At 39.1% G+C, this 23,949-nt stretch overlaps 1 protein-coding gene and 1 long non-coding RNA gene across 2 annotated transcripts; both read left to right on the forward strand.

Moving 5' to 3' along the window:
- Positions 1–4,169: 4,169 nt before the first annotated feature.
- PLEKHF2 (pleckstrin homology and FYVE domain containing 2) lies at positions 4,170–11,783 on the forward strand. The gene is made up of 2 exons (XM_075213831.1): positions 4,170–4,563; positions 10,535–11,783. Exon 2 carries the CDS (start codon positions 10,549–10,551, stop codon positions 11,293–11,295), a length of 747 nt encoding a protein of 248 aa, XP_075069932.1. The 5' UTR covers positions 4,170–4,563; positions 10,535–10,548; the 3' UTR covers positions 11,296–11,783.
- A 182-nt stretch (positions 11,784–11,965) lies between these two features.
- LOC142159175 (uncharacterized) lies at positions 11,966–17,508 on the forward strand. The gene is made up of 2 exons (XR_012692920.1): positions 11,966–15,562; positions 15,614–17,508. It is a non-coding gene; the product is annotated as an uncharacterized LOC142159175 (long non-coding RNA).
- The last annotated feature ends 6,441 nt before the right edge of the window (positions 17,509–23,949 follow it).

The following is a 23,949-nucleotide window of genomic DNA, read 5'->3' on the forward strand; positions in this document are numbered from 1 at the left end:
TGCATCTCCTGAGATCTGGGTCAGCTGGAAATCAAGAGAAGACATAGCTCTTAACCTAGGATCATGCACAGTTGCCAAAATGTAGTGATCTGATTTCAAGATGTCGATAACTCTCGGATCCTGGCGTAGCGAATAAAGTAATTTATCTACAAGTCCTACATAGTTAGCAGAATTGCTTCGTTTCATCTCCTTCTTCAATTTCTGTAGCTGCTTTTCCAAAAGTCTAATTAGAGGAAACACTAAGCTAACAGTGTCTGAACTCAGTTCACAGATGACTACTTAGAGTGGTTTCAGCACCTTGCACAACACGGAAAGTATTCTCCACTGTGCTGGACTAAAGCACATTCCGCGTCAAATTCGGTTCTTCATGCAGCACCTACAATCTCCTACATGCTGTTGCAGAATACCGAAAATGACCCAAATTATTTCTGGACACAGACAGCATCTCCTGCATGTCACTGTTAATTTTTAAACATTTCAGTACCACCAAGTTGATTGTGTGAGCAAAACAGGAAATGTAATGGAATCCTGCTGTACTGCTCACATATTGGTGGCGTTATCACAAATGACATATCCTCAGGAGAGTCCAAGCAGGATAAGCCATGTTGCAATGACATCCCTTAGTTTTTCAAACAGATTGTCATCGGTATGCCTCTTAGTGTAGTCGGTGATACACAAATGTAGAATACCACCCTGTAATTGCAAGAGGATGAGGGGGACATTTGTGTAGCTGACAATGGCACTAATGAGGATGTTGAAGAGGATGATGATGAGGATGATGTTGTCTGTGTAAGTCCTGCACCAGTGGAAGCAGTTCTTGCCAGTCATAAGAAGGCCATTGTCATGCCTGGACATAAGACCAAAAAATCCACCTCTTATGTGTGCAATTATTTTTACCCAATCCTGACAACAGTTGTCTAGCCATTTGTAGCCTTTGTAAAGCCACACCGACGATGCCTTCATCATCAATATCCTCACTAGTGATCGGAGTCCTGCATCCAAGTTACTAAGGGTAGATGACTTCTCCACTATCCAGGATTCCTCTGAAGAATTCTTGAGTGTTTGTCCCGCTGCTGCTGGTGGATCTTCATCCCAGAAGTTGACCAAGAAGAAGACTACTAGTAGTACAATTGACTGTTAAAAAATCCTTTGCAAGAGGAAGCAAGTATGAAAGCTGTCACCCAGTTGCAAAGCGGATCACAGACGCCATGGCAACTATGCTAGTATTAGATCTGCGTCCAATATCCACAATTAATGCATCTGGTTTTAGACAGTTAATTGAGGTCCTGTGTCCGTTACCAAATTTCATCACACCATTTTACTAGAAAAGAAATTCCTCACCTCTACCAAAAGGTTCCATAAAATGTATTTTTTGGGCTACAAAATGCCATTCTACCCACTGTACACTTAACCACAGATATGTGGACAAGCGGAACTGGGTAAACTATAGATTATATGACTGTGACAGCCCACTGGGTTGGTAAATTGCCTTCAGCAGCAAGAACAGCAGCAGCATATACCCAACACCAGATTATTCAAAGGCAGGCTACTCTGTGTATCAGCGGCTTCACCAAGAGGCATACAGATGACAACCTGTTTGAAAAACTAAGGGATGTCAATGCAACATGGATTATCCCGTTTGGACTCTCCTGAGGATATGTTATTTATGACAATGCCACCAATATTGTGAGAGCATTAAACCTGGGTGAAATCCATCACATTCCCAGTTTTGTTCACACAATCTACTTGGTGGTACAGAGCTTTTTGAAAATTGACAGCGACGTGCAGGAGAGGCTGTCTGTGGCCCAAAAAATTTCGGGACATTGTCGGCATTCTGCAACAGCATGTAAGAAATTGTAGCAGCTGCAAGAACAATTTATTTTGCCCTGCCACCAACTGAAGCAAGAGGTAGTAACAAGGTGGAATTCCACACTTTATATGCTTGTGAGGATTGAGGAACAGCGAAAAGCCATCCACACTTACTCCACAAGCCATAACATTGGGAAAGGAAGGGGAATGTATTTTAGTACAACGCAGTGGAGAATACTTTCCGAGTTGTGCAAGGTGCTGAAATGATTCCAAGTAGTCACCTGTGAACTGAGTTAAGACACTGATAGCTTGAGCAAAGCAATGCCCTTAATTAGACTTTTGGAAAAGTACCTTGGAAAAATTGAAGGAGGAGATGAAACAAAAAAATTAAGCTAAGTATGTCGCACTTGTAGATGAAGTACTTTAATCGCTTTGCCAGGATCGAAGAGTTATCAACTTCTGGAAATCGTATCACTACAATTTGACAACTATGCTTGATCCTAGGTTTAAGAGCTATGTCTTCTCTTTATTTCCCACTGTCCCAGATCACAAGAGATACAATAAGCTCCTGGTGAGCAAGTTGACAGCTGAAGTGGTACCTGACACGACGGTGTCCCCTACGTCAGTTTCTCAGGCTACTGCTGCTAGGAAAAAACTTAGCTTTTCTAAGACACCCAAATATGATGCAGATGATTCAGCAGAACATTTTGACATTTGGTCTGGTCTAAAAGAATTGCCCAAAAATCATGACAGCTCTGTCATAAAATGAACTACAAATTCCACGAGGAAGGCCTTTACTGGCATTTAGATCAAAGTACAGAGACTTCTGTAATGGTGGATTCCAGCCGGGATTAATTAGTATTGAGTGATGATGATGTACACACTGATGAGGGTGAGGATGATGACAATGTAGATTGCAAGTGCTGGGATCTAGCGGAGAGAAGGAAGCTAACTGATGCAGGAATGCTTATTAATATTTGGGTAAAATGACATGTTGGCAATTTTATGTTTTTCTACAGCAAAGTTTCACCTTTATTAAGGATGTTTGTTTTTTTTAGAAAGAAAAATCTTTTTTTTACATTTTTGTTTTTGACATTTATGTTAGAGACTTCTGTGATGGTGGTTTCCTGCAGGGTTGAATTAATATTGTGTTAGGATGAAGTATGTTTTCAATCATCCTTTCAATTGCTTCTCTCTCGTATGTGTTTCTTTTTCACTGGGTTCCCCATCTCCGACCCGCCGAGGCACCCCGGATTGGTCTTCGTCTGATAAATACACGCATCCCAGGGGGTCGCCATGTATTAGCTGTAGAATAACCAGTTGTCCAAGTAACAGGTGGAGCGATCAAAGGAACCATAAGTGATTTAATGAGCCATTGTCAGTTTCACTGTACCAGCCGTGTGTTCTGGGTGACGGTGATCTCCTAGTCTTCATCTTCCAAATCTTCGTCTGCAGGGGCCGGTGACACACCCATTTGTTTTCTCAGGTGTCTTAGCTGTTCTTTAAACTGGACATATTTATCATCCTGCCTGTGTTAGGCTTAAGGCAGCTAAGCTATTGGTAGCTTGTTTTGTGGGGGCCTGAACAAACCAAGCACTTCAGCCACAAAAGTGGCACTCCTTGTTGCTGGAGTGCTTGGTTTGTTAAACCGTACATGTCCTTTTCAATATCTTACATAAGGATGGGTGGGAGGGTGTAAGGACGATTCCATCTTGCACCACTTTTCTTTTTTCCGCCACTGCTGTGTGGCACTGTTTCCTAGATGTCCTGTGAACTGCCATGTGTTTGTGCTCGCTACAGTCTTTGGCCAAAAGTGTATGAAAATAATATTGTGACCTGTGAGGTGGTCAAAATTGAATGAAAATTAGGGTTATTGAGGTTAATAATAATAATAATGTGAGGGGAAAAAAAGAGCAAAATTATGTGAATTTAGCATATTTTAGCAATTTTCAAAAAAATAAAAGATCCAAAACAAAAACACTCCAGGGTGGTTTTGCCAAAACCAAAACACGAAGTTGATCCAGATCCAAAACCAAAACATGGGAGTCAGTAAGCATCTCTAGACAGGTACTCTATACATTCACAGTATGAAGCTATTTTTTGCAGGCATGAAAATATACTTTACATTTTCAAAAGTTTGCAACTACTCTGTGGTAAGTCTCCATCTGCTATAGTTAGGGATGGCTGACGTGACTAAACTGGTCTGGCATTCACGTTGGTTTTGTAGTAAACCCAGAACAGATCAGGACACAGCCAATATCTGCCACCCTCAAGATGGCGCGGCTGTCATCCTGTATTACCTCACCACAGAACTCCCCACAGGGCGCACCGTCCCCTCCCCGCAGTGACTGAGTGTGTTCTCCTTTCTCCCTGTCAGTCCTGACAAGTGTAGTAAAAGCTCGAGGAGCGCTGTAACTTCCCACAACCAGCGCGGCCGCCGCAGCAGCAGCTGTCTGAGAACAGCCCGGGTGACTCACCCAGCCCGGGAGGCCGGTGCCCTACATCTCCCCCCCAGCCCATCTGTCAGGACACAACGCGCGGTGTCCCAGGCGGGAGAGGGTGGGGCCTGGCTGCATGTGATGAGAGGAGTGGCCGTTTCCCCGGAGTATCTCTCCTGCTCTATTTATCACAGGGCTCCACTTCCTCCCCCCGGTGATCGGTGCAGGGGAGGCGGCTGCGGAGAGCACACACCACCGGGCGGCCAGTCCGCTCCGTGCAGTAGGTTACACCTCGGGCGGCCTCCTTACTGAGCTGGTAAGTTGTGGAGACCGCAGGACGGGGCTTTCCGGGCACTCCGGGCTCAACTTTTGACGGCTTTGCGGCCATTTGAGGATGGTGTGAAAACTTTCCTCCTGTTGGGATGCCAGCGGCCATGTTGTGGCCGAGTTTAGTCACAGGCTGTTCATAGTCTGTATAATATCACCGTGCCCAGCCTCCCTCTGTGCCAGGAAGGGCAGTGCTTTATTATGTGGCATAGACCCCTTCCATGTAATGCATTGATAGTGCTGTCCTGGTGAGATACAAGATACAGCACCCTTCCCAAACTGAAGACCCAGCTCACTGTCCCTCTGCTGCATCTGATGGTGCACAGTGCATGTGGATCCCCTCTTGGCTCAGCCTTGTGTGCAATGTTATATTATATACACCCAAAGTCTGAGTTTGTGCTTTTAAATAGTTGGTAGACATGGCTGTAGCAATCCTGCATGTACAGAACCTCCCCATCTCAAATGTTTTATTTGGCTTCTAATACATGAACCTCCTCACTGCAGGTTATGTATATGCAGAGAAGTGATTAATAGTGTGTGTGTGTGTGTATGTGTATATATATATATATATATATATATATATATATATATATATATATATATATATATATATATTATAAAAAATATATTTTACACAATGTATATTATATCTTTATGCGTACAAACCGGTTGAAGTGTGCTGGTATACAGTAGTATGCCATACCCCCACTTTTTTCCAGTTTGGTGTAAAACTAACCAAACCCATTCACTTACATTCCTGTTCTATTTCTCATATCATCACATCTAAATTTTCATACAGCCGCTTCAAAATGTCCACTTTGAGTGCAGGGTTTATCTTTTATAGATCAATTTATTTAAAAAAAAAAAAAAAAGGTGTGTTTTCTTTTTTTAATACTTGTCTTATGTTTTTTTAGCAGTGTGTGACAGCTTTATTTACCGAAAACATCCAAACTGAATTATAGCTCCCCAGTTAAATATTTATTTGTTAACCTTTGGCATGCTATGCAGTTGATGTGTTTGCTGGTTAGCTTCTGCTGAAAGAAGTGTATCTGTAAACTACAAATCCCAGACTCCTTTAAGGATGCTTGTTGGGGCTACCTTTACATGTTTCAATCTTATTGTACCATTTGTTAGATTTTAATAGAATTGTGCAAAATATTTAATGTATGGGAGTGTTGTGGTCTTAAGTCAGAAATATATGTTCATTCTAGCACTTGTGCAGTAAATACACTATTCTACATTATTCCTTAGTACAATCTGTCAACTTGCGCAGTCAAACTCTGCGTGAGATAATCTTGTGATTGTTGTGTTTTGCTTTTATGTGTACCATGTTTGGTATTGAAAGATGATGATTAATGCAGTCCACAATTCATTAGAAAACAAAGATTGTAACGTGTTTGGGTAACTTAAGGGTACGTAATGTGCATTAAACACTAGTGACCTATCAAACGTGATCATGTTGACGTGGTGATAAACAAATGCCTGCAGTCCAGGAGGGTGTGGGGCTCGAGGGATATTGGAGGATACGCTGACCCCAATTCAAAATTTTTACATTTGCGGTAACAATAGCAGGCAGCGTCAGGATAAACAAGACACAATAAAAACACTCTGTGGCTGCTTGTGCAAAATTGAATTGGTATCTGGTCACTGGGACCAATGAGTTCTGTTTCTATGTCTGTTTATGTTCTTTTACAAGTGTTTTAATAGGGAAATATGTATGTTTAATTTTACAAAGAAAAACGAACATTGAATGTACTAGTGTTGCACCTACTCTGGTTAATATCTTCTGATCATAACATCATTTTCAACTTCACTAACCATGTAACACTAGTTGCAATTTCCTATCCCTCAACGGCTTTTTGTGGTGGCGTTTTTGTTTTGCTTCTTTCTTGGAACAACTTTTGTTCAGATCACAGGATGTTGGCAATACATTTTGCAAGTAGAAGTGGTTAAACTGGATATACTTGTCCTACGCCTTTTTGGAATAATGTTTAAAATCGGAAAGTCCTTGCATAAACCCATCAAACTGCAGATTGATGGGATTATATAGCAGGGCTGAGGCTAGTGAGGTCACAGGAGGCATAATTGACTTTCTATTCTTTGCCATCTGTAGTGGTGAGACTGAACTCTGCATTGTAAATGATAGTTTTACCCTAGCTGTAAGGAACTGTTATTCTATCCATAGTTTCTACCAAAAGCACTACTTCAGATGTATTTATGCAAAGTGTTGGCAGAGGTTGTGTAATAGCTATTAAATATAGTGTTTTGTGGTGCCTGTGAGCCTACAATGTTACATTTAAAGTAGAAATGCAGAGTTTGTAAAGGCTGTTTCTTTTCCCACACTCGTCTCTTGTTGTCTTTAGAAAGATCTGTTGTAAGTGTATATAGGGTCAAATAATAATTACAGTGTACACCATATTTTTATAGTGAAAATCTAGCATAGATTTATGTTTTGACTGCTGCTTCAAAGGAGTATGAGTAAATATTTGTAATTGCCGCTAAAGGATATTGCTAACTTTTTTTTGCCTTGGTGTAATCAAATATACCCCCACGGCCTATTTACCTGCAGCCGAGAACAGTCTCCCTCTGAATCATGTTTGTCTTTCTTGCAGGGAAACCAGCATAATGCAGAGCTGCCCATAGCACGTCAGGGGAGCTCTATGGGCGGACTGAGCCCTCCAGTACGAAGAGCAGTGTCACAAGCTGGCTCTTGGCTTCAGCTGGTGGGGCTGAGGTGTTCCTCCTGTTTGCTATTCTTATGTGGTTTAATTGATTAGAGGTGTCAAAAAGTTCTCGTTTAAGTATTCAGGTGCTCTCTTCAAATTGTGTCCTGTTTGTAGTTTCTGAGCACTAGTTTGTAAACCCACTGCTCTAAACCAATTGTTAGATCATTTAGATAATTATCTGAAAGGTTTGTGTTACAAACCAACATAATGTGGTCCATGTATCAAAGCAAATATGAAAGAAAGATCAGCGCAGCACTACACTTTCTCCCATGATTGCCTTCAGACGGTCTCTTTCTGTGGCTGGAGGAGGAATCGAGGCTGTGTTCAGGTGCGCATGCATGGTAATATTACCTCTTGCACCACACCCTCCCCATTGCCCTGAAATCCTCCATCATCTTTGCCCTATTTTGAGCAGTCACTGCTTTTCGCCAAAAACTGAGTACTATGGTTCTATTTACATTAACACACAGCCCCTAATTCTGGCAGCGTGTTTATCTTTAGTGCATAGTGACAAATGAAGTGCTGAGAATTGGGGATATTATGTAGCAGGGAACAGAATGTATGTAATGTATGACTGAGAAGTACTGGAAGTAGGTATTGAGGTTACTGTGCAGAAATGCTGACTGCAGTAACTGGGGGTAGAAGAGAGGAGGTGGAAGCCTGAGAACAAGCTGTGAGTCAGCTAGAATGGGTTAGAACTCTAAGCAGGACGTTTTGGGGATTGGAGAGTGTCTGGTCTGCATTGAGCTCTTATTTTGTGTTGTGTGAGAGGACTGTGATGGTCTGAGGGAAGTAAGGGCAATATTATGTGATCACAGCAGTTTTAAAGTCCATCTCTCCTCGACCTGTAACTGCATGAACTCCAGAACGCATTATGCTGTAGTAGTTCCCGCCAAAAAGTGGAGACTTTTATATTGAGGATTTGTTTTCTTTAAAAAAATATATATATTTTTTTTAAACATACCTTAGTGAAGATATGAATGGGTCCTAAGGTATGGGACTATTTGGGAGCAGAAACTTGTAACTGCAAGCTAATCTTCCCCTTGTGATACATGGTCTATGGCCCAGCCCCATTTACCTGTCTTTATATGCAGAATTGCAACCATAAATGTTCTAAAAAAAAAAATATTTTTTATTTGACTCTTTCCCCCCTAGTTGTTACATGTGGCAAGTAAAGGTAGATATACCCTGAAAGTGCTGCATTTAATAGATGATAATCATCTTCCATTGCTGCTGCTTTTCGATACATGAGTTTACTCTTTGGGGCAGATTCAGTTGGCCGCTTACTTCGCCGGTCAATACAATAAGGAACCTTCACTCATTTTCTCCTCATCTCTATGGGATGTGAGGGAAAATGACCAGAGATTTGAGTAAAAACATTGAGGAGATGTCTATGGATTGTTCCGGAGACACCGCGCGGCTAAATATATCTGACCTTTTATTAGTAATGAAAGGAAGATAATGAAATAGTTTTCTGACCCTGGAAATATCCACTTGCGCTTTGTAGTGTCTCAAGGATGTGTTTGTCTAATAATCATGCCCAAAACAACAAAGCTACACAGACAAATCTCATGCAACTGAAATGTATTTGTTGCTAAAATGTTGTCTCTAATGAGAACTGAAATGGCTCTAAGGAAATGTTGCATTGACTGGATTCTGTGTTTACATAAACACAGAGAATGAAAACCACTTCTGGTTTAGGACTGTTCCACACAGGTGCTTTTGAATGAGGCCACAATTGCTGCCATGTGTCGGGAAGACAGGTGTCCCCTTCTCTGCATCCTGTTACCACAGGAGTAGTAGTGAATATTCTGGCTTTTCCCGTGTGACAATATCCTTAAATATATTTTGCATTTCAGGTGTGAGTAATGGTGGTACTTTTCTCTGAGAAATGTTTGTTGAATTCAGAAAGATGATATTATTTATAGGCAAAGAATGTGGCTTGACTTGGACAAATATGGCAATTAGATTATTTTATTTTTAAAGATTGGAACATGTTAACGTTCGGGAGTAAAACATGCATATATAACCCCTATCCTATGTGCAACAATTTGCTAGATTGTAGAACATAACGTTTACTACAGTATCTCCATCTTTAGTGTTCCAGATGTATGTTGTCTTTAGTACGACTGGCCCCCAGTGCAGATCTATCCAGCAGACATTGGCAGTCGGAACTGAGTAGCATGAAATACTGTCTGTTACTTGGTCCATACCTGATGAAATTATGTTGGAGATGGTCCACAGGCAAAACTGACTGATAGATAAATTCATGTATAACACTAAACAATTGTATATAGAATAGGGTTTTTTATTTTGCAAAATATACGTTTTTGGACCTCATTTTAGAGCTAGGAGCAAAGCAGCTTTGCTCATGGGCAAACCATGTTGCATGTAGGGAACTACAGGCTGCTTTTGCAATACTGGATAGCTTTAGTTTTACACTGCAATTCAGAGTTTAGCTAGGACACACCCCTTCTCAAACCTAAATCTGTCTGTATATTTAAAATGTACCCACATCACCCTGCACTGCTGCTAACACTCTAAATTAGGACATTTATGTCTATTTTGCACTTTTATGCCTTTTTAAAATCTAACAATACCATTTACAAATTTTCAACCACAAAACTATTGCATGATCTGTTGCAAGCTGTTGTGTGTTACTGCAAAGTTAAAATTCTAGTTTTAAACTTATGTATGTCAAGGTTTGTGAGCTTTATTAGAATGAGTGATTTCTCTCTAACAGCCCTCCCCCTTTATAATGCCACCATAGCTTACCACCAGATGTATCCTCTGCTCAAATAACATTAATATGTATTTGTACCCTTGTCATTAACCTCTTTATCATTCTACTCTTGTCTCGTTTTATGCTGATATTATAAAAGGAAACCCTTCATTGATTCAATTTAAAATATAAAATGGACTGGTGGAGATCAGAGTTAGGATTTATTGAGTCATCGTGGCCCACGATGTACATGATTCTGGGTGAACTTGCTTCTTTTTGGCATCAGTAAAGCTCTGTTGAAATTGAAGCATTTCTTGCATACTGGAAATAATTGATAATTAAAGATCTGCCACTGTACAATTGTAGAAACTGAAATCTTTCCTGGGGTTTACAATGATAAGTTTGAGACTGATTAAGCTCTCTGGGTAGGGTGACCTGAAATGTGTGTGTATAATATGCTCTCTCTATCCTTTTTGTTGCAACTATGTGACTTTTTGCATTTACATCTTTAGATCTGCTGAAGAAGATGGTGGATCGCCTAGCAAACAGTGAAGCTAATGCAAGACGTATAAATGTAGTGGAAGGCTGCTTTGGAACAGCTGGCCAGCCTCTGGCTATTGAAGGCAGGGTTCTGATCGGGGAAGGCGTGTTAACAAAGCTTTGCAGAAAGAAACCAAAAGCAAGACAGTTTTTCCTGTTTAATGACATTTTAGTTTATGGCAATATTGTTATTCAAAAGAAGAAGTACAACAAGCAGCATATCATCCCTCTGGAAAATGTTACAATTGACACAATACCAGATGAAGGTGATCTGCGTAATGGATGGCTCATCAAAACCCCTACAAAATCATTTGCAGTTTATGCAGCCACGGCAACCGAAAAATCAGAATGGATGAACCACATTAACAAGTGTGTATTTGATTTAATCTCCAAAAGCGGAAAAACGCCCAATAGCGAGCATGCTGCGGTCTGGATCCCGGATTCTGAAGCTTCCACTTGCATGCGTTGTAAGAAAGTGAAGTTTACTCCTGTTAACCGAAGGCATCACTGTCGTAAATGTGGCTTTGTCATATGCGGACCTTGTTCCGAGAAGAAGTTTCTTTTGCCCAACCAGTCTTCTAAGGCTGTGCGGGTCTGCGACTTCTGCTATGAACAGCTGTCTAGTGGAGACCTCTCTTCCTGTCAGCCTGGCAGATCGGACTCCCTCTGCGGCTCTCCCAAATCGACCAATCATTTGTCTGATGATGATGACGATGATGACAGCAGTGACTAAGCTGAGAAACATGTTGGAGGGACACTATATTTTGGGGAGCAGGAAAGGACAACAAGTTGAGCTGCTTTTATTGGGATCATCTAAAGTGGTTACAGATAGAATGTGTGACCTGAAACTAATGATACATCTTTGCCTGAGAATATATTACTACATGTGCCTTGATACAACAATCATTTTTGGTTCTTTCAGGGATAAACTTTATAAACCTTTTTATAATCTGTTTCTGCTTCTTCCAAGCAGTGTGGTACTTAGGTTTTTATAGATTATGAAAATCTCTATAAATATGCTATTTTTTTTCTTCTGATCGGAATTATTATCTATAATAAAAATCTGGAGCAGGGGAAAGCGTAAGAATGGCTGTGGTGTGCCTTGTTGCTAAGAAAAAAAGTGAGAACTTTAATTGAAAAAATGAACTTATATGTGACATGCCATTTGGTAGCACTTGGTCAGACACTATAAGAATAAAGTATTCAATGTAGAACTGAAAATTTGTGAACATGCTTTATTCCCTACATAAAGATTATGACTAAGCTTTATATTTTATAATGTCTGAACTGGCAGCAAAATATTACTCCCCTAGTGTGCTGAAATTGGTTTGTAACTGGTTAACTTATGTGAGATGACATATATATATATATATATATATATATATATATTTATTTTTTTTTTATTTTTTTTTTTTTTCACAACTGGTTAAGAACATTCTTTTAGGGTTTGAGAAAAAAAGGAAATCTGGGAACGAGACTGCATTTAGGAGCCTTAGAAATTAGGCGTATATTTACACACAATACTAGAAGTGTGTTCCTAAAACTGTGTATTAAATCGCAGTAAAATCAGAAAGTCATATCTATTTGTAATGCTTTATATAAAATAAAGTGTACCTAAAGAGACTCTATCTTCACCCTATGCTCTGGCAGCCCTCGGGGCTCATACCCAGTAGTGTAAATTGTACTAGCGTTTTTGAACACTAATGCAATGCACTAAAATGGGTCATATTCACTTCTGATGTTAATCATTTTCAACCTGCTCTATTCGCTGCACCCTCTAATGTCTTGTAAAACAGCCGCTTGCCAAATGTGCATAGGACGTGCATTTTCACTGATGTCTAAAGTTACGGTTTTAAGCACAAATCAAATGCCAGTGAATGTCCAGCCTTACACAGTAACCACTTCTAGTACTGGATCAGATTGTGTCCTCTAAGCTGACTTTAATAATCATTTGCATACAGTACCCAATTTGGCTTTATTTGGACCCTGGTTAAAAACTTTATGCGGTTTACTTTTACATTTCTGCCAACAATTGAATAGCATTGAGTAAAAAATGCACAAAATATTAACATAAGATACAAATTGTATTGGTAGTACAGAATAGATCTGTACAGAGAATCCTGCTGACCCTGCAGCCCAGGGCCTCTCGAGTGTGCATGGCCATAGAGGCATAACTGCTCACTTCAGTGCTGTAAACATATGATAGTTTATTTTGTGAACACTTTCAGAATACTGCTTTCTTCCAGATATTTTTGACTTGTACATTAATACCCCACCTTACTGAATGTGTAAGGTCCAAAATAATATTCAGGGTTAAGAAAATCATTAATTCCCTAGTAGGCTAGATTGGTCTCTTTATAAAGTGCAGTCCTTCCATTCACCAGAAATAAGAAACACAGGAAGGACCGAAATATGCGATGTATTCAACCATATACACAATCCAAAGAATGCAATACATAGGTGTATTGTGATGTGTAGTTGCCCAAATATGAGTGGGTTATGTTTAGTGCTAAGATCACAGTGAGTTGCTGTGAGCTCTTTTTTTTTTTTCTCTATGTAACTCACAATATTCTGTTAAAAAGATGAGGGAATATTAATACATGTTATACTACCAGTGTGCTGATGTAGTAATATGAGCACTATGCAACTGTAAATGTCTCATGTATGCTGGGGTGCAACATGGCTCTTACTGTGGCTCTCAGGTCTAAATGTATAAAGCTGTCGAAAGTATTAGTTAATTGAGACAGGTTGTTCAGTTCTACACATTTAATATTTCTTTGGATATCCAGGGCTTTATTTTATTATTTTTCCCATGTCCTATCCAATGGTTTCCTGTTGTAATTACTAAAGTCTTGCTAGCTAACAAGTTTTTTTTAAAATTTTATGAAAAATCATTTTAAATGAAAATAGTGTCTTGAGCTTTGATTTTTCCACTTAATTGCCGTTGCACGACCCTTCTGATGAGTACTTAAACTGAATTCATAAAGCTGTATTAATTTAAATGACAGGTTTTAAGTTCACAGCACTGTAACTAATTTATGTTCCCCTTTCTTTTTTTTCCGGATAATTGTTATTAAGGGCATAATGTATATGTGCAGATGGCTTTCTGGACCCTCTTATTATTCAGAGTGAAGTGTTGTGGTTTTTTTTTTGTTTGTTTTTGCTCCCCTTTAACTGTGTAACCTGTTCCATTCTACATATTTTTTTTTTCAAAGTGTTTGTGTAGAAGAGCAAGTTGTAACACTTATAAATATCTTTATGTATATGGATGCTACAAGATAACGTAATATTTTATCACTGGGAATATTAGGTTTAGAGTTGCTTGTTAGACTGCTGTGTAAGTGTGTAAAAATGTCTTATTTTCCATGCAGTTTGAAATACTATGATTTATTTTTCCGTTCTAGTAATGTGCAGTAGGTAAAAGCCATTTCATTGCATTTACATTTTACTCGCTATAATCCCCCCAATTAGAACAGAATGTTCAAGAAATTGCAGTATCGTTTGAGAGAGTAGTAAAAAGAATAATGTGGACAGATATGAACATTATCTATAATAGTCTTGCTATAATTCTTGTATCTTACAAATTATGACCCTTTTTATGATCTGCAACTCTGATCTTTTTCTTCCCCCATTTTCTAGTCTGTGGCGTCCTCTAAATTTTCCTGACCTTGGCAAAATATTTATTCCCTTTCACATAACAATGTAGTGTGTATTGTGTAGGAAATCTGGCCTATATCTTCAAAAGAAGCAAAGTGAGTGCTGGCAAAATTGGCAGATCAATGATGTTTAAAGAATGGATAGTTTAAGACCAAATGTAATAAATGTGTTTTCTGTGGGTGGGCGTAGAAGATAAATTAGGCCAGTTATAGTACACATGATTCCCGCTATATTCTCTGTTTAAGTCACCCCCTTAGCAGATCTGCATCAACAGTTATGTTGACATTTTGCCCCATCTTTTTCACCACTGCTTCTAAAATTCAATCTGGTGTTTAGAGGGCCGTACTGTACATTATACTGTATAATGCAGTGCTCCTATAACAAAGGGAAAACACTCTCCTGCATGAAGTTGTAAATGGGTGAAATTGGTGCTAAAGGAGACAAGTGCATTAGGACAAACCTTTACTCCTAAATAGTGAGCCAGCCCATCCTAAACCACTGCCACTAATTGGCAGAGTTCGGCAGATTTTACGGTTCTTCAGAAGTATGGTGGACCCTGGAAGAAATGGTAACTTCATACTAGTGTTGTCGGAAGCATAGTGCCGATGGCAGCTGATTGTATTGCCACAGAACCTTTCAATTGGTTGCATCTGTACATGGCTCCTGTACCTTTCACTAGGAATCTTTCTTTGCCTTATGACCCTTCTGGCTTCAAATAGACCAGTCTTTCCCAAATGTGGTCCTCGGGGACCCCTCACAAGGCATGTTTTCCAGGTCTCGCACTATCGCAAGTGAAAGTACCATCTGTAGTTCTTTTACAATGTGTCAGTTAGAAACGACTATGGGCCTGAGTCATTAAGGAGAGCAAGGTCAAAAAAAGGAGTAAATCTGGTCCTGGACCAACCGTGTTACAATGCAAGGGGTGCAAATTGGATTAAATTACAATGTTAATATAAAGCTATCAAGTATTTGAGTGCTACATGAAAGAGCAGCTAGTATTTCCCTTACATGCAAAATAATAAAGTAGATCTAGGAAATGCTCTAGCCCAGTGATGGCTAACCTGTGACACTCCAGATGTTGTGAAACTACAAGCCCCAGCATGCTTTGTCAGTAGATAACTAGCTGATAGCTGGCAAAGCATGCTGGGGCTTGTAGTTTCACAACACCTGGAGTGTCACAGGTTAGCCATCACTGCTCTAGCCCAACTATAAATCTGTCCCTGCATTATAAATTTATCCCCCCCCCCCCCCTCCAATGCAATGTGATTTTGCCAACATGCAAAGTTACTGTTTTGTTTTGCTTTACTCTCCTTAATGACTCAGGCCCTATATATCTCCAACAAGTATATATGGAAATCATGCACTGTTGGTGGTCCCGCAGGGACTACCAACAGTGCATGATTTGGGAAACACTGCAATAGACTAGAGTTTGCAGATCTCTGACAAGTGTATTGGGTTAATGGGATCTCCTACTTTGCAGATACATGGGAAGGGGTACTACTATGCAACATATGTCCAAAAATATCTCCTTTTAAAATAAGGTTCTTATTCTCCAGCTTATTTTTGACTTGCATACTATTATGGTGCTTTGAAAACAGTGCATGAAAACTAGTTCTGTGCTGCTTGCTCCAAACTGAACGTCTAATGAGAGCAATATCGGTGGGTATTTGTTGAAGGAATTCTATTACCTGCTGTTTTTTGTGCACACTTATCTCAGTTTCTCATTTTACTGCTGTTATTTTGGTTGGTCTGTATCTTGTTTTTCTGTTTTATGTCATATCTCGCCCACAATGCTATCGGACCCTGTGTATATAGGCCACACTCCATCTCTAAATTGGGAGACGATTAACATACATGAATGAGTGACGGAAGGGACAGATGGGATTAAGTGTAAGAACTTACCCATGTGACAGAGCTAAAAACTATGGCAGTCTGGTGGTCAGTGTGTGCTACCAGCAGAATTTAACTATTTTATAGGGTCTAGGTAAAGCGCTGCAGCATGAATATTATGCTTTCATCTTTCAATGTTCACATTGTATAAAGGGATGTAGGATTTGTGCTTTTAAGAAAATATCTGCTGGTAAGAGGATGGAGCACAGTTACACCTGCAGTCCAGGAGCTACTTCCCTTCCTTTCTAACAGTGTGACGGTGTTTTATTCTTTTTCCTACACAGATTATTTCAGGTATAAGGAGCTGAATAAATAGATATTTGCATACAAATATTAATATATGAAATTATTATACTTGTTTTTTTTGTTTCCCCCCGCCGCCCCCCACATAGGTATGTCGTGCTTTAAGTAATAACTTTCCTATCCTCTGGCTTTAAATGACTTTGGGATTTTTGTTTGTTTTTTAGCGTTGGAATTTCATGTTTTATTTATATTTACGCCTTAGAGATTTACATTTTTTTTTTATCTTTTATTTCCTGCTCCTTTTTAGATATGTTTACTTTCAATGGCTCTTGTCAAATGATCATTTTGAGCTAGGCTTGTCCTGTAATGTTACATTGCAACGCTATATAACAGAATGGACGGATATTGGACTGCATGATGAGCCAAGCAATATAGACCTCCAATTGATCCCAATGGAGTGTTGGTTGGGATCAGAAGTTTTGGTCTCGTAAACAGTTGTTGGTTTTTGTTTTTTTGGGGAGCATGGTTGATTTTTTGTTTTTCTGTTGTAAGGCTTTTTTTTGTTTTTGTTTTTAAATTTTAAATAAAAATTGGCAGACTGAGCTAAATGCGTGGGAAGCTTTGTGCTTTCAGACACTAGATACGATTTCCACAAAAGGCTTTCCGTATAGAAAAGCTGTTAATCCAAAACTGATATTGCACTGTTTTGTGTTTTTTTGTTTTTAAAATCTGTATTTGGCAGCAAACGTTCATAGATTGCATTGTTTAAAAATCTCAGTCACAAAAGACAGGTAGCACATAAGGTATAACAATCTGATAAGTGTACTATACAATAATTGTGTTCTTGACCTACCATTGAGCAGATTTTATTCCTGCGCTAATGTCAATCAAAGGGACTTAATTGGCAATGTGCATGGTGCATACTAATTTAGCTCCAGTTTGAATAATTTTGTGTATTTTCTATGAAAATATTCTTTTAGATGTTAAATGTGTAGTATTGTTAAAACGAAGCTTGTTCCTGTTCTACGCTTGTTTCTACTTCCTGTGCTGCCTTGTCCACCCTATAGATTAAGTCTATCTTTGTACTTTCCTGAAAGTCAATATTTTTCATGGCTGTATTGCAAACCTTTAAATAAAACTTTTCTAACTAAACTTGCATTAGAGTATGTGGCTTTTCGTTATGGAAATTAACTTTTGCATTGAAGTTTCAAAACCTCCATGTAGTCGTGTGTGTGTGTGTGTGTGTGTGTGTGTGTGTGTGTGTGACTGCATGGGGGAAAAAATATATATGTGTTTTCAACCAGTAAAACATAACACATTGTATTACAGCAGTAATGCTGTCATATTTGCAATGGTAAAACTTGGTATATGATTGTGTAATTGAATTGTGGGATTCTGTAGTTGCTGTAATATCCAAATTCAGTCTAAATATGATTGTTTCAAGCATAAATGCGAAGTTAAAATTTGAAGGAATAACTAGTTTTAAGCACATTTTAACTGCATTTTATAAAGTGTCTGTCTGTGCTCATCTCCAAGCCATTAGGCAGCTGATATATTGAAACTGTCTAATAACATGTACCATGGTTTCCGGATCTCCATTCAGGGCTATGAATCTATAAAAATGTACACTGCTATGGGTCTCCTGAGCATGGTGTCACTTTGGGGGGTCTACCACAGAAATAGTTGTCTTCAATTGTCTGTATACAAATAATGCTTCTGTTCTGTAAGGAATGTGCAAATTCTAGTTACTGTTCATGTTGTCCTGAAGATTCCTGAACTAGGAGCACATTATGGAGAGATGGCCAGGTGTGTGCTAAGGTGATGTGAGTAGCAGTAAGCCACACCCCCCTCATTAAATACTGAGTGGTTAATGGTAAGATGAGACAATTTAGCGCTGTCATACACATTGCCATAGTGAATGGAACCAAGTCACGCCCACCTCTTTTCCTAGCTCCTCCCCCTTCCCCAGGGGATACAGGTAAGTAGGCAAATATGGTTAAAAATAAAGACTGGGCCTCATGCAGGGTTGGATCAAATTTTACCCCAAAAAACATAGGTGTAATTCATGTCCTAAAGTATGAAATTTATGTACACAAATATGCCATTTTTTAAGTTGGACTTGAATCAGCCTCTATGCGTGTCTGATACCTGCATCTATGTTGACTTAAATATGTACTTCTACAAGGCCAAAGACTCTTCTGAACTGGATACTTTACTGGTTGGTTTCCCAAAATGTGTTTATAGAACATTAATAACATTTGGTAATATTTTGTAAACTTACTGAACTATTAAGTAAAGCTGAGAAAATGTTCCCTTTTAACTGCCAATTTTGAAAGATGAATCACGAGTTGCAGAAACATTGCATAGACTCCTACAGGAGTTTGTTTATTTCAAGAAGAATTGTTGTTTTGCGTGATTGTTACCAAAGGGTTTCTGGAGGTGATCTTTCACTAGTGTAAACCAGAAGTTAACTAAGAGTTTACTGAAGTTACAGGTGTATTGTTCTATAGTCTACTCTTTGCTGATCCTAAAATACCCAATAATCAAATCTGCAAGAGTACCTAGAATTCAGTAAAATAAAAATTTTATATTCGTTTTTGTTTCTAGCACAACAAGTGACATATATGTTTGTTTGTCACTTGATTCTGTTGATGAGCTGTTTGGCGTCTCTGGCCAGGGACTTGGCACTAAGCCTGTGCTTGCATTCTGGTCCTAATATATCTTGTCCTTTTGGAGTGAAGATGATTCAAAGGTCAAACATGGAAATAAAAAGCAATCTGTTCATGAAAACTACAATGCAACACTGTTGCACTAAATAAAAGGTTGATCTAATGAGTTAAAAATGTCCAGGGTTGCAGTGTTCAGTACTATTGTACAATTTGCATACGGTTTCACTATTTCTATTACATTTTGTTTAAGAATTATATTCAGTCTCGTGATTTTACCCAAGGGTATTTGCAAACACTGAGTTCACAGATGCATAGGTTATATAACTGCCTTAATGCTGTACTTGTTTCATACATCAGTGATTACACATAAAGGCAAAGATTTAGCAAAGCTCTTACAAATTGCTGATGGGAAAGAAAATGCAAACATCTGCCAAGTGTGTTTTTTTTTTTGTTTGTTTTAGGGAGGTCCACAGTAATGTGTTATGACTGACTACAGTAAAAAAAACATTCAAGGTTGCAGGGGCAGGTGGTTTTCACTTGTCAACTGCAGACTGCTATCGTTGGGCTATATTTTGGTAGTGTGGACGTTGCTTTACTATGCAATATCACAGCGTTTGTGGCCCATTTGGCACAGTATTACAATGTTTGTGGCCCATTTGGCACAGTATTACAATGTTTGTGGCCCCAAAGTACCACATAGGACTGATAATGATCCCAAGGAAATGATGTTGGTGAATTTACACATTTGTAAATATACTTTTTATTGACTTTACTCACATATGATAACAAAGTACTAATCTGGAACTCCTGGTGAAAGTATTTTATATTAATCATATCTGCTTTAAGAGTTGAATAATCCACTGAAATAATTTATCCAACTACTGTCTTTTGTGACTGAATTAAAAGGTTTGTCATGAATATCTGCTTGATACAAAACAAAAATGCTGGTCCAAGTGACCTGCCTTCCCCATACTTTACATCCTGCTTATAAGACCAGAGTAACAAGGGAGTTATGCGCCATAAATACTGAATTAGCTTCTCGGAACTCTTGTCAGCAGTTTGGTAATTTTCAGAGCATTGTCTGAGTTCTTGTATCAAGTAACACATTAAACATTAATCTGCGCGCCATGTCTTGCTGCTCTATTGTGTCAGGGAAACAGGTTTTATGATTGTAAATCATTAATCGCTGTTACAACCCAACCAATTAGGCTTTTGTTTTTTAACCTCTTGATTGTGAGTGATTTATAGTGTTAATCCTTAAGACCAACCCACTGTATACACCCACTTTTGAGTTGCATATGGGTAGATATTGGCTATTTATACAGTGTACACATATTATGGAGCATTGTACAGTGATGGGAATATGGTACATACAATGACATGAAATAAAGTAAGGTTGACATTGCCCAAATGAGCTTACACTCTAATATGTGTGGGAAACATTTGATACATAAGTAGCGGATTGCAGCTGTTGATGGGAATACATGTTCGTGGTTCCAGGCAGTTAATAATTATAGGTACAACACTGCGTCCTGGCTCTGGGCATTTGAGTACTGGCACTTTATTGTATAGATACCCCCACTTTGAGGCATGTTTTAAGGTGTTTTTGCTTTCATGGGGACTCATGGACTTTTGAGTCCTACTGAGTATCTGGCAGCTGTTTATTGTAGTAATTATCTCTACTCCTCATTGCCATAGGAGAGCCACACTTATTACTATAACAATTGCTCTCAGTGTCCCTCTCATGTAAATGGAATTTCCCAGTGATAGTTGCACATGGACAGAATGCTGTACACCCACACATCTTCTGTTGTATTGTGAAATGATGCTGTCCGGGTATGTACATGGAAAGCGCCGTACTTGTGCTGTCATGAGAAAAATTCAGCCCACAATCACATAAAGTGGACATGTTGCACGCAATACGGCCATCGTGTGGGCAATATATCGAGCCAATCGGTAGCGGGTATTAAAAAGTCTTATTTTTATGCTGGATTTGGCCCAAATGCCGGCAGTTCAGCTGTTTTAGATCTGCCACACATCACAAGGCATTTTACATCGCAGCCTCAAATCGCCCTATAGTAAATGCAATGTTTTGGAGCACTAAACTACTGGCGATGTGTGGCGGTTTTAAACCACCACCAAGCACAATTTTTAGTAAATCTAGCTCCATATCATTTGTCTCTTACCTCCCTTTCCTCCATGTGGGGGAGACCTTGTAAGCATGTTAATGCTATTCCTCGGCCAACACTTAGTTTTGTTCTGAAAGTGTGGTGGGATACATGCTCTTCTAAATTTAGACTCTCCACTGCAACCTACCCATATGGGGTAACTCAAAATTCCCTCTATCAGGGATAAGCCCCTCTAGCTACACCCTGATTAGATATCTTATCATATATTCCAACAGTCACACAATATATCACCCTATATTTTGTCAGGAAACCGCTCCTAAACCCCTTTATCGGTCACAAACCGCCGTCTGCGCACTTGTGACTTAAAAGCTTACTGTAAGGGAAAACACAGGATTCCAGCCCAAATCTCACTCGCCTCCTCCTCTAAGGCTACAGATTTCGCTGGTCCTTTCCCAACACAGACGCACGCTTCACACCTTTCGGCAACTGCCACCAGCTACAAATAAGGCCCGTAGCAAACCTATGAATTAATCACCCAATTGCGCACACTCCAGCATTCCCAAATTATAAACTATGAAGACATTTTCCCTTTGAAGCCAATATTTCTATATACCTGTATAGGCATTCAAATGTGGCCTTTGTCTACAAGATTCTCACCTAGGCATATGGCTCTCTCATTTACATCTAGTGGTTCTTTGTGTTTATGCTACCCATTGAAAGGAAATTTTTAAAGTAATTTTATCGTTTTCCAATAAGCATTGTCTAAGCGATTTCTTGTGGTTCCAACGCACAAACAATTTATTTAGCAAAAGTTTTAGCAGTTCATTACATAATTATAATACAGAATAGCCGATACCACATACATACATACATACATACATACATACGGCCGCGCCCTTCGCTGCGCTCCGCTGGTACCAGCTACAGTACTTCAGTCCAGAAGACTGTGGTCAGAGATAACTGAAGCTGGTCCCAGCAAAGCTGTATTATATACACTCAGGGTTACAGAGAAAACGATACAGATGGTGTGGTTTGCTTCTATAGGTCCAGGCTTCAGGAGGGTTCAGTGTAATTCAGGTCATAGGCCAGTTCAAACAACTCCCTCCAAGTGTGGGGGTCAACAATCCAAATGATTCTCTCGCCCAGAAACCAGTTTAAGCTAGTCTATTTACAATACATAGTTAGTAACATTTTAAACATTTATTCCCTAACATTGCTAACTAGAGTATGCAATGTGCGATCCCTTCGGTGAATGAACCGGACAACTGTGGACACATAGGGGATTAAAATGATACTACACATGGCATGTTTCCTGTAACCTGAACCTTAAACATCATTAAAGCGTACATATAACCTTAATATATAGAACTATAAACTAAATACCATCTGCTCATAAATCACTGTGGAATGGAACCATTATAAATATGAAATATATAAATGATTGTGAAAAGTGTGTGTATGTGTGTGTATTTTATCGAGCGATCGCACCGTGCCACATGGCGTACTGATCGCAATCGCACAGTAAAACAATATTAACCAATATACTTTCGTTCATCCAGTTATACGACTTCAAAGTCAATTAGGAAGTGGAATACATGGTCAAAAACAATCTGCATATATTAAGCAGGTCGCCTCACAAAAAGGTTTGCTCAACCTAATTACCTTCTACTGGGCTAATTGACCACATGTTTTAAACCATTTGGTCAAACATTTATCGGAGTTGAAAATCAGGTTCACTTTTATGTATTAATGCACTATTTTATTTGGGCCCTGAATTTTAATATTCTATTTCATCATATCAGATTTATGCTCTCATCCTGACACCCTCCAAGGCAATCATCTAGGTTCTCTAGACGTTGGTCCAGCATGGGTATCGCTTTACTGATAATACTCACTTTGCTCCATTGGAACTCCCAAAAAATTCCCCTTGCCGGAACCGACTCTATTGAAATTCTTCCAAGTCCAACACTTTGCCCATTCTCTCCCAACTCAAGGCGCTTTTCGCCCACTTACCCAATATGAAATTCTTTGTTTAGGAACCGCTCTTGGATGAGGTTTGATTTCCATAATCTATAATATACTTTTATGTTTTATATCTGGTCCCCACCGTAGACATGAATTATTATGGGAATTGGATCTGGGACCACCGCCCGAAGAGGAGGCATGAGATCAGAGGGAGAGTACATCTCGCTCCTAAATATCCTCACTAATTAAATAAACGACCTATAAAGTATATTACCGTTGGTATTACACCCCTGATAAAATAAATAAAATGTTTCCAACAGCTGGTGCACTGTTGGAGGAATTGTTACCACAGGGGGACTTTCCTCCACATTAGGTGGACTTCCCCCAAGATAACCTTATTATAAAATGGACCTGGTGCTGTATGTTCTTTTATTATTGTATCATTACATTAATTGTAACGATTACATGTGTCCATTGAATATAAAACTTAAAAAGATATAATAATCTCGTCCCGCACAATAAGTGTGTACATATGGGAAACATTGTATCAGACTTTGTGCTGCATATTCCACAGAAGGTCAAAGCTAACCCTCATTCACTTCATTGAAATAGCATGGTGGTCATGTATTTATGTGCTTCCGATAGGCGAGTTAAATGCTGTAATAAAGAGTTTGCTCATACAGACTGATCCTGCTGCATAGTCCAAATGCAGAACCATAATCACTTTCCAAATAGGAATGATCCAAACTGTTGGGTAACACTGGGACCTGGTAGCGTGGTCAGCAAATGTCTGGATTTGCAGAAATATCTGATAATGATCCATCTCATTCACAG

This window comes from Mixophyes fleayi, chromosome 5 (genome assembly GCF_038048845.1).
Source record: "Mixophyes fleayi isolate aMixFle1 chromosome 5, aMixFle1.hap1, whole genome shotgun sequence".
NCBI lineage: Eukaryota > Metazoa > Chordata > Amphibia > Anura > Limnodynastidae > Mixophyes > Mixophyes fleayi.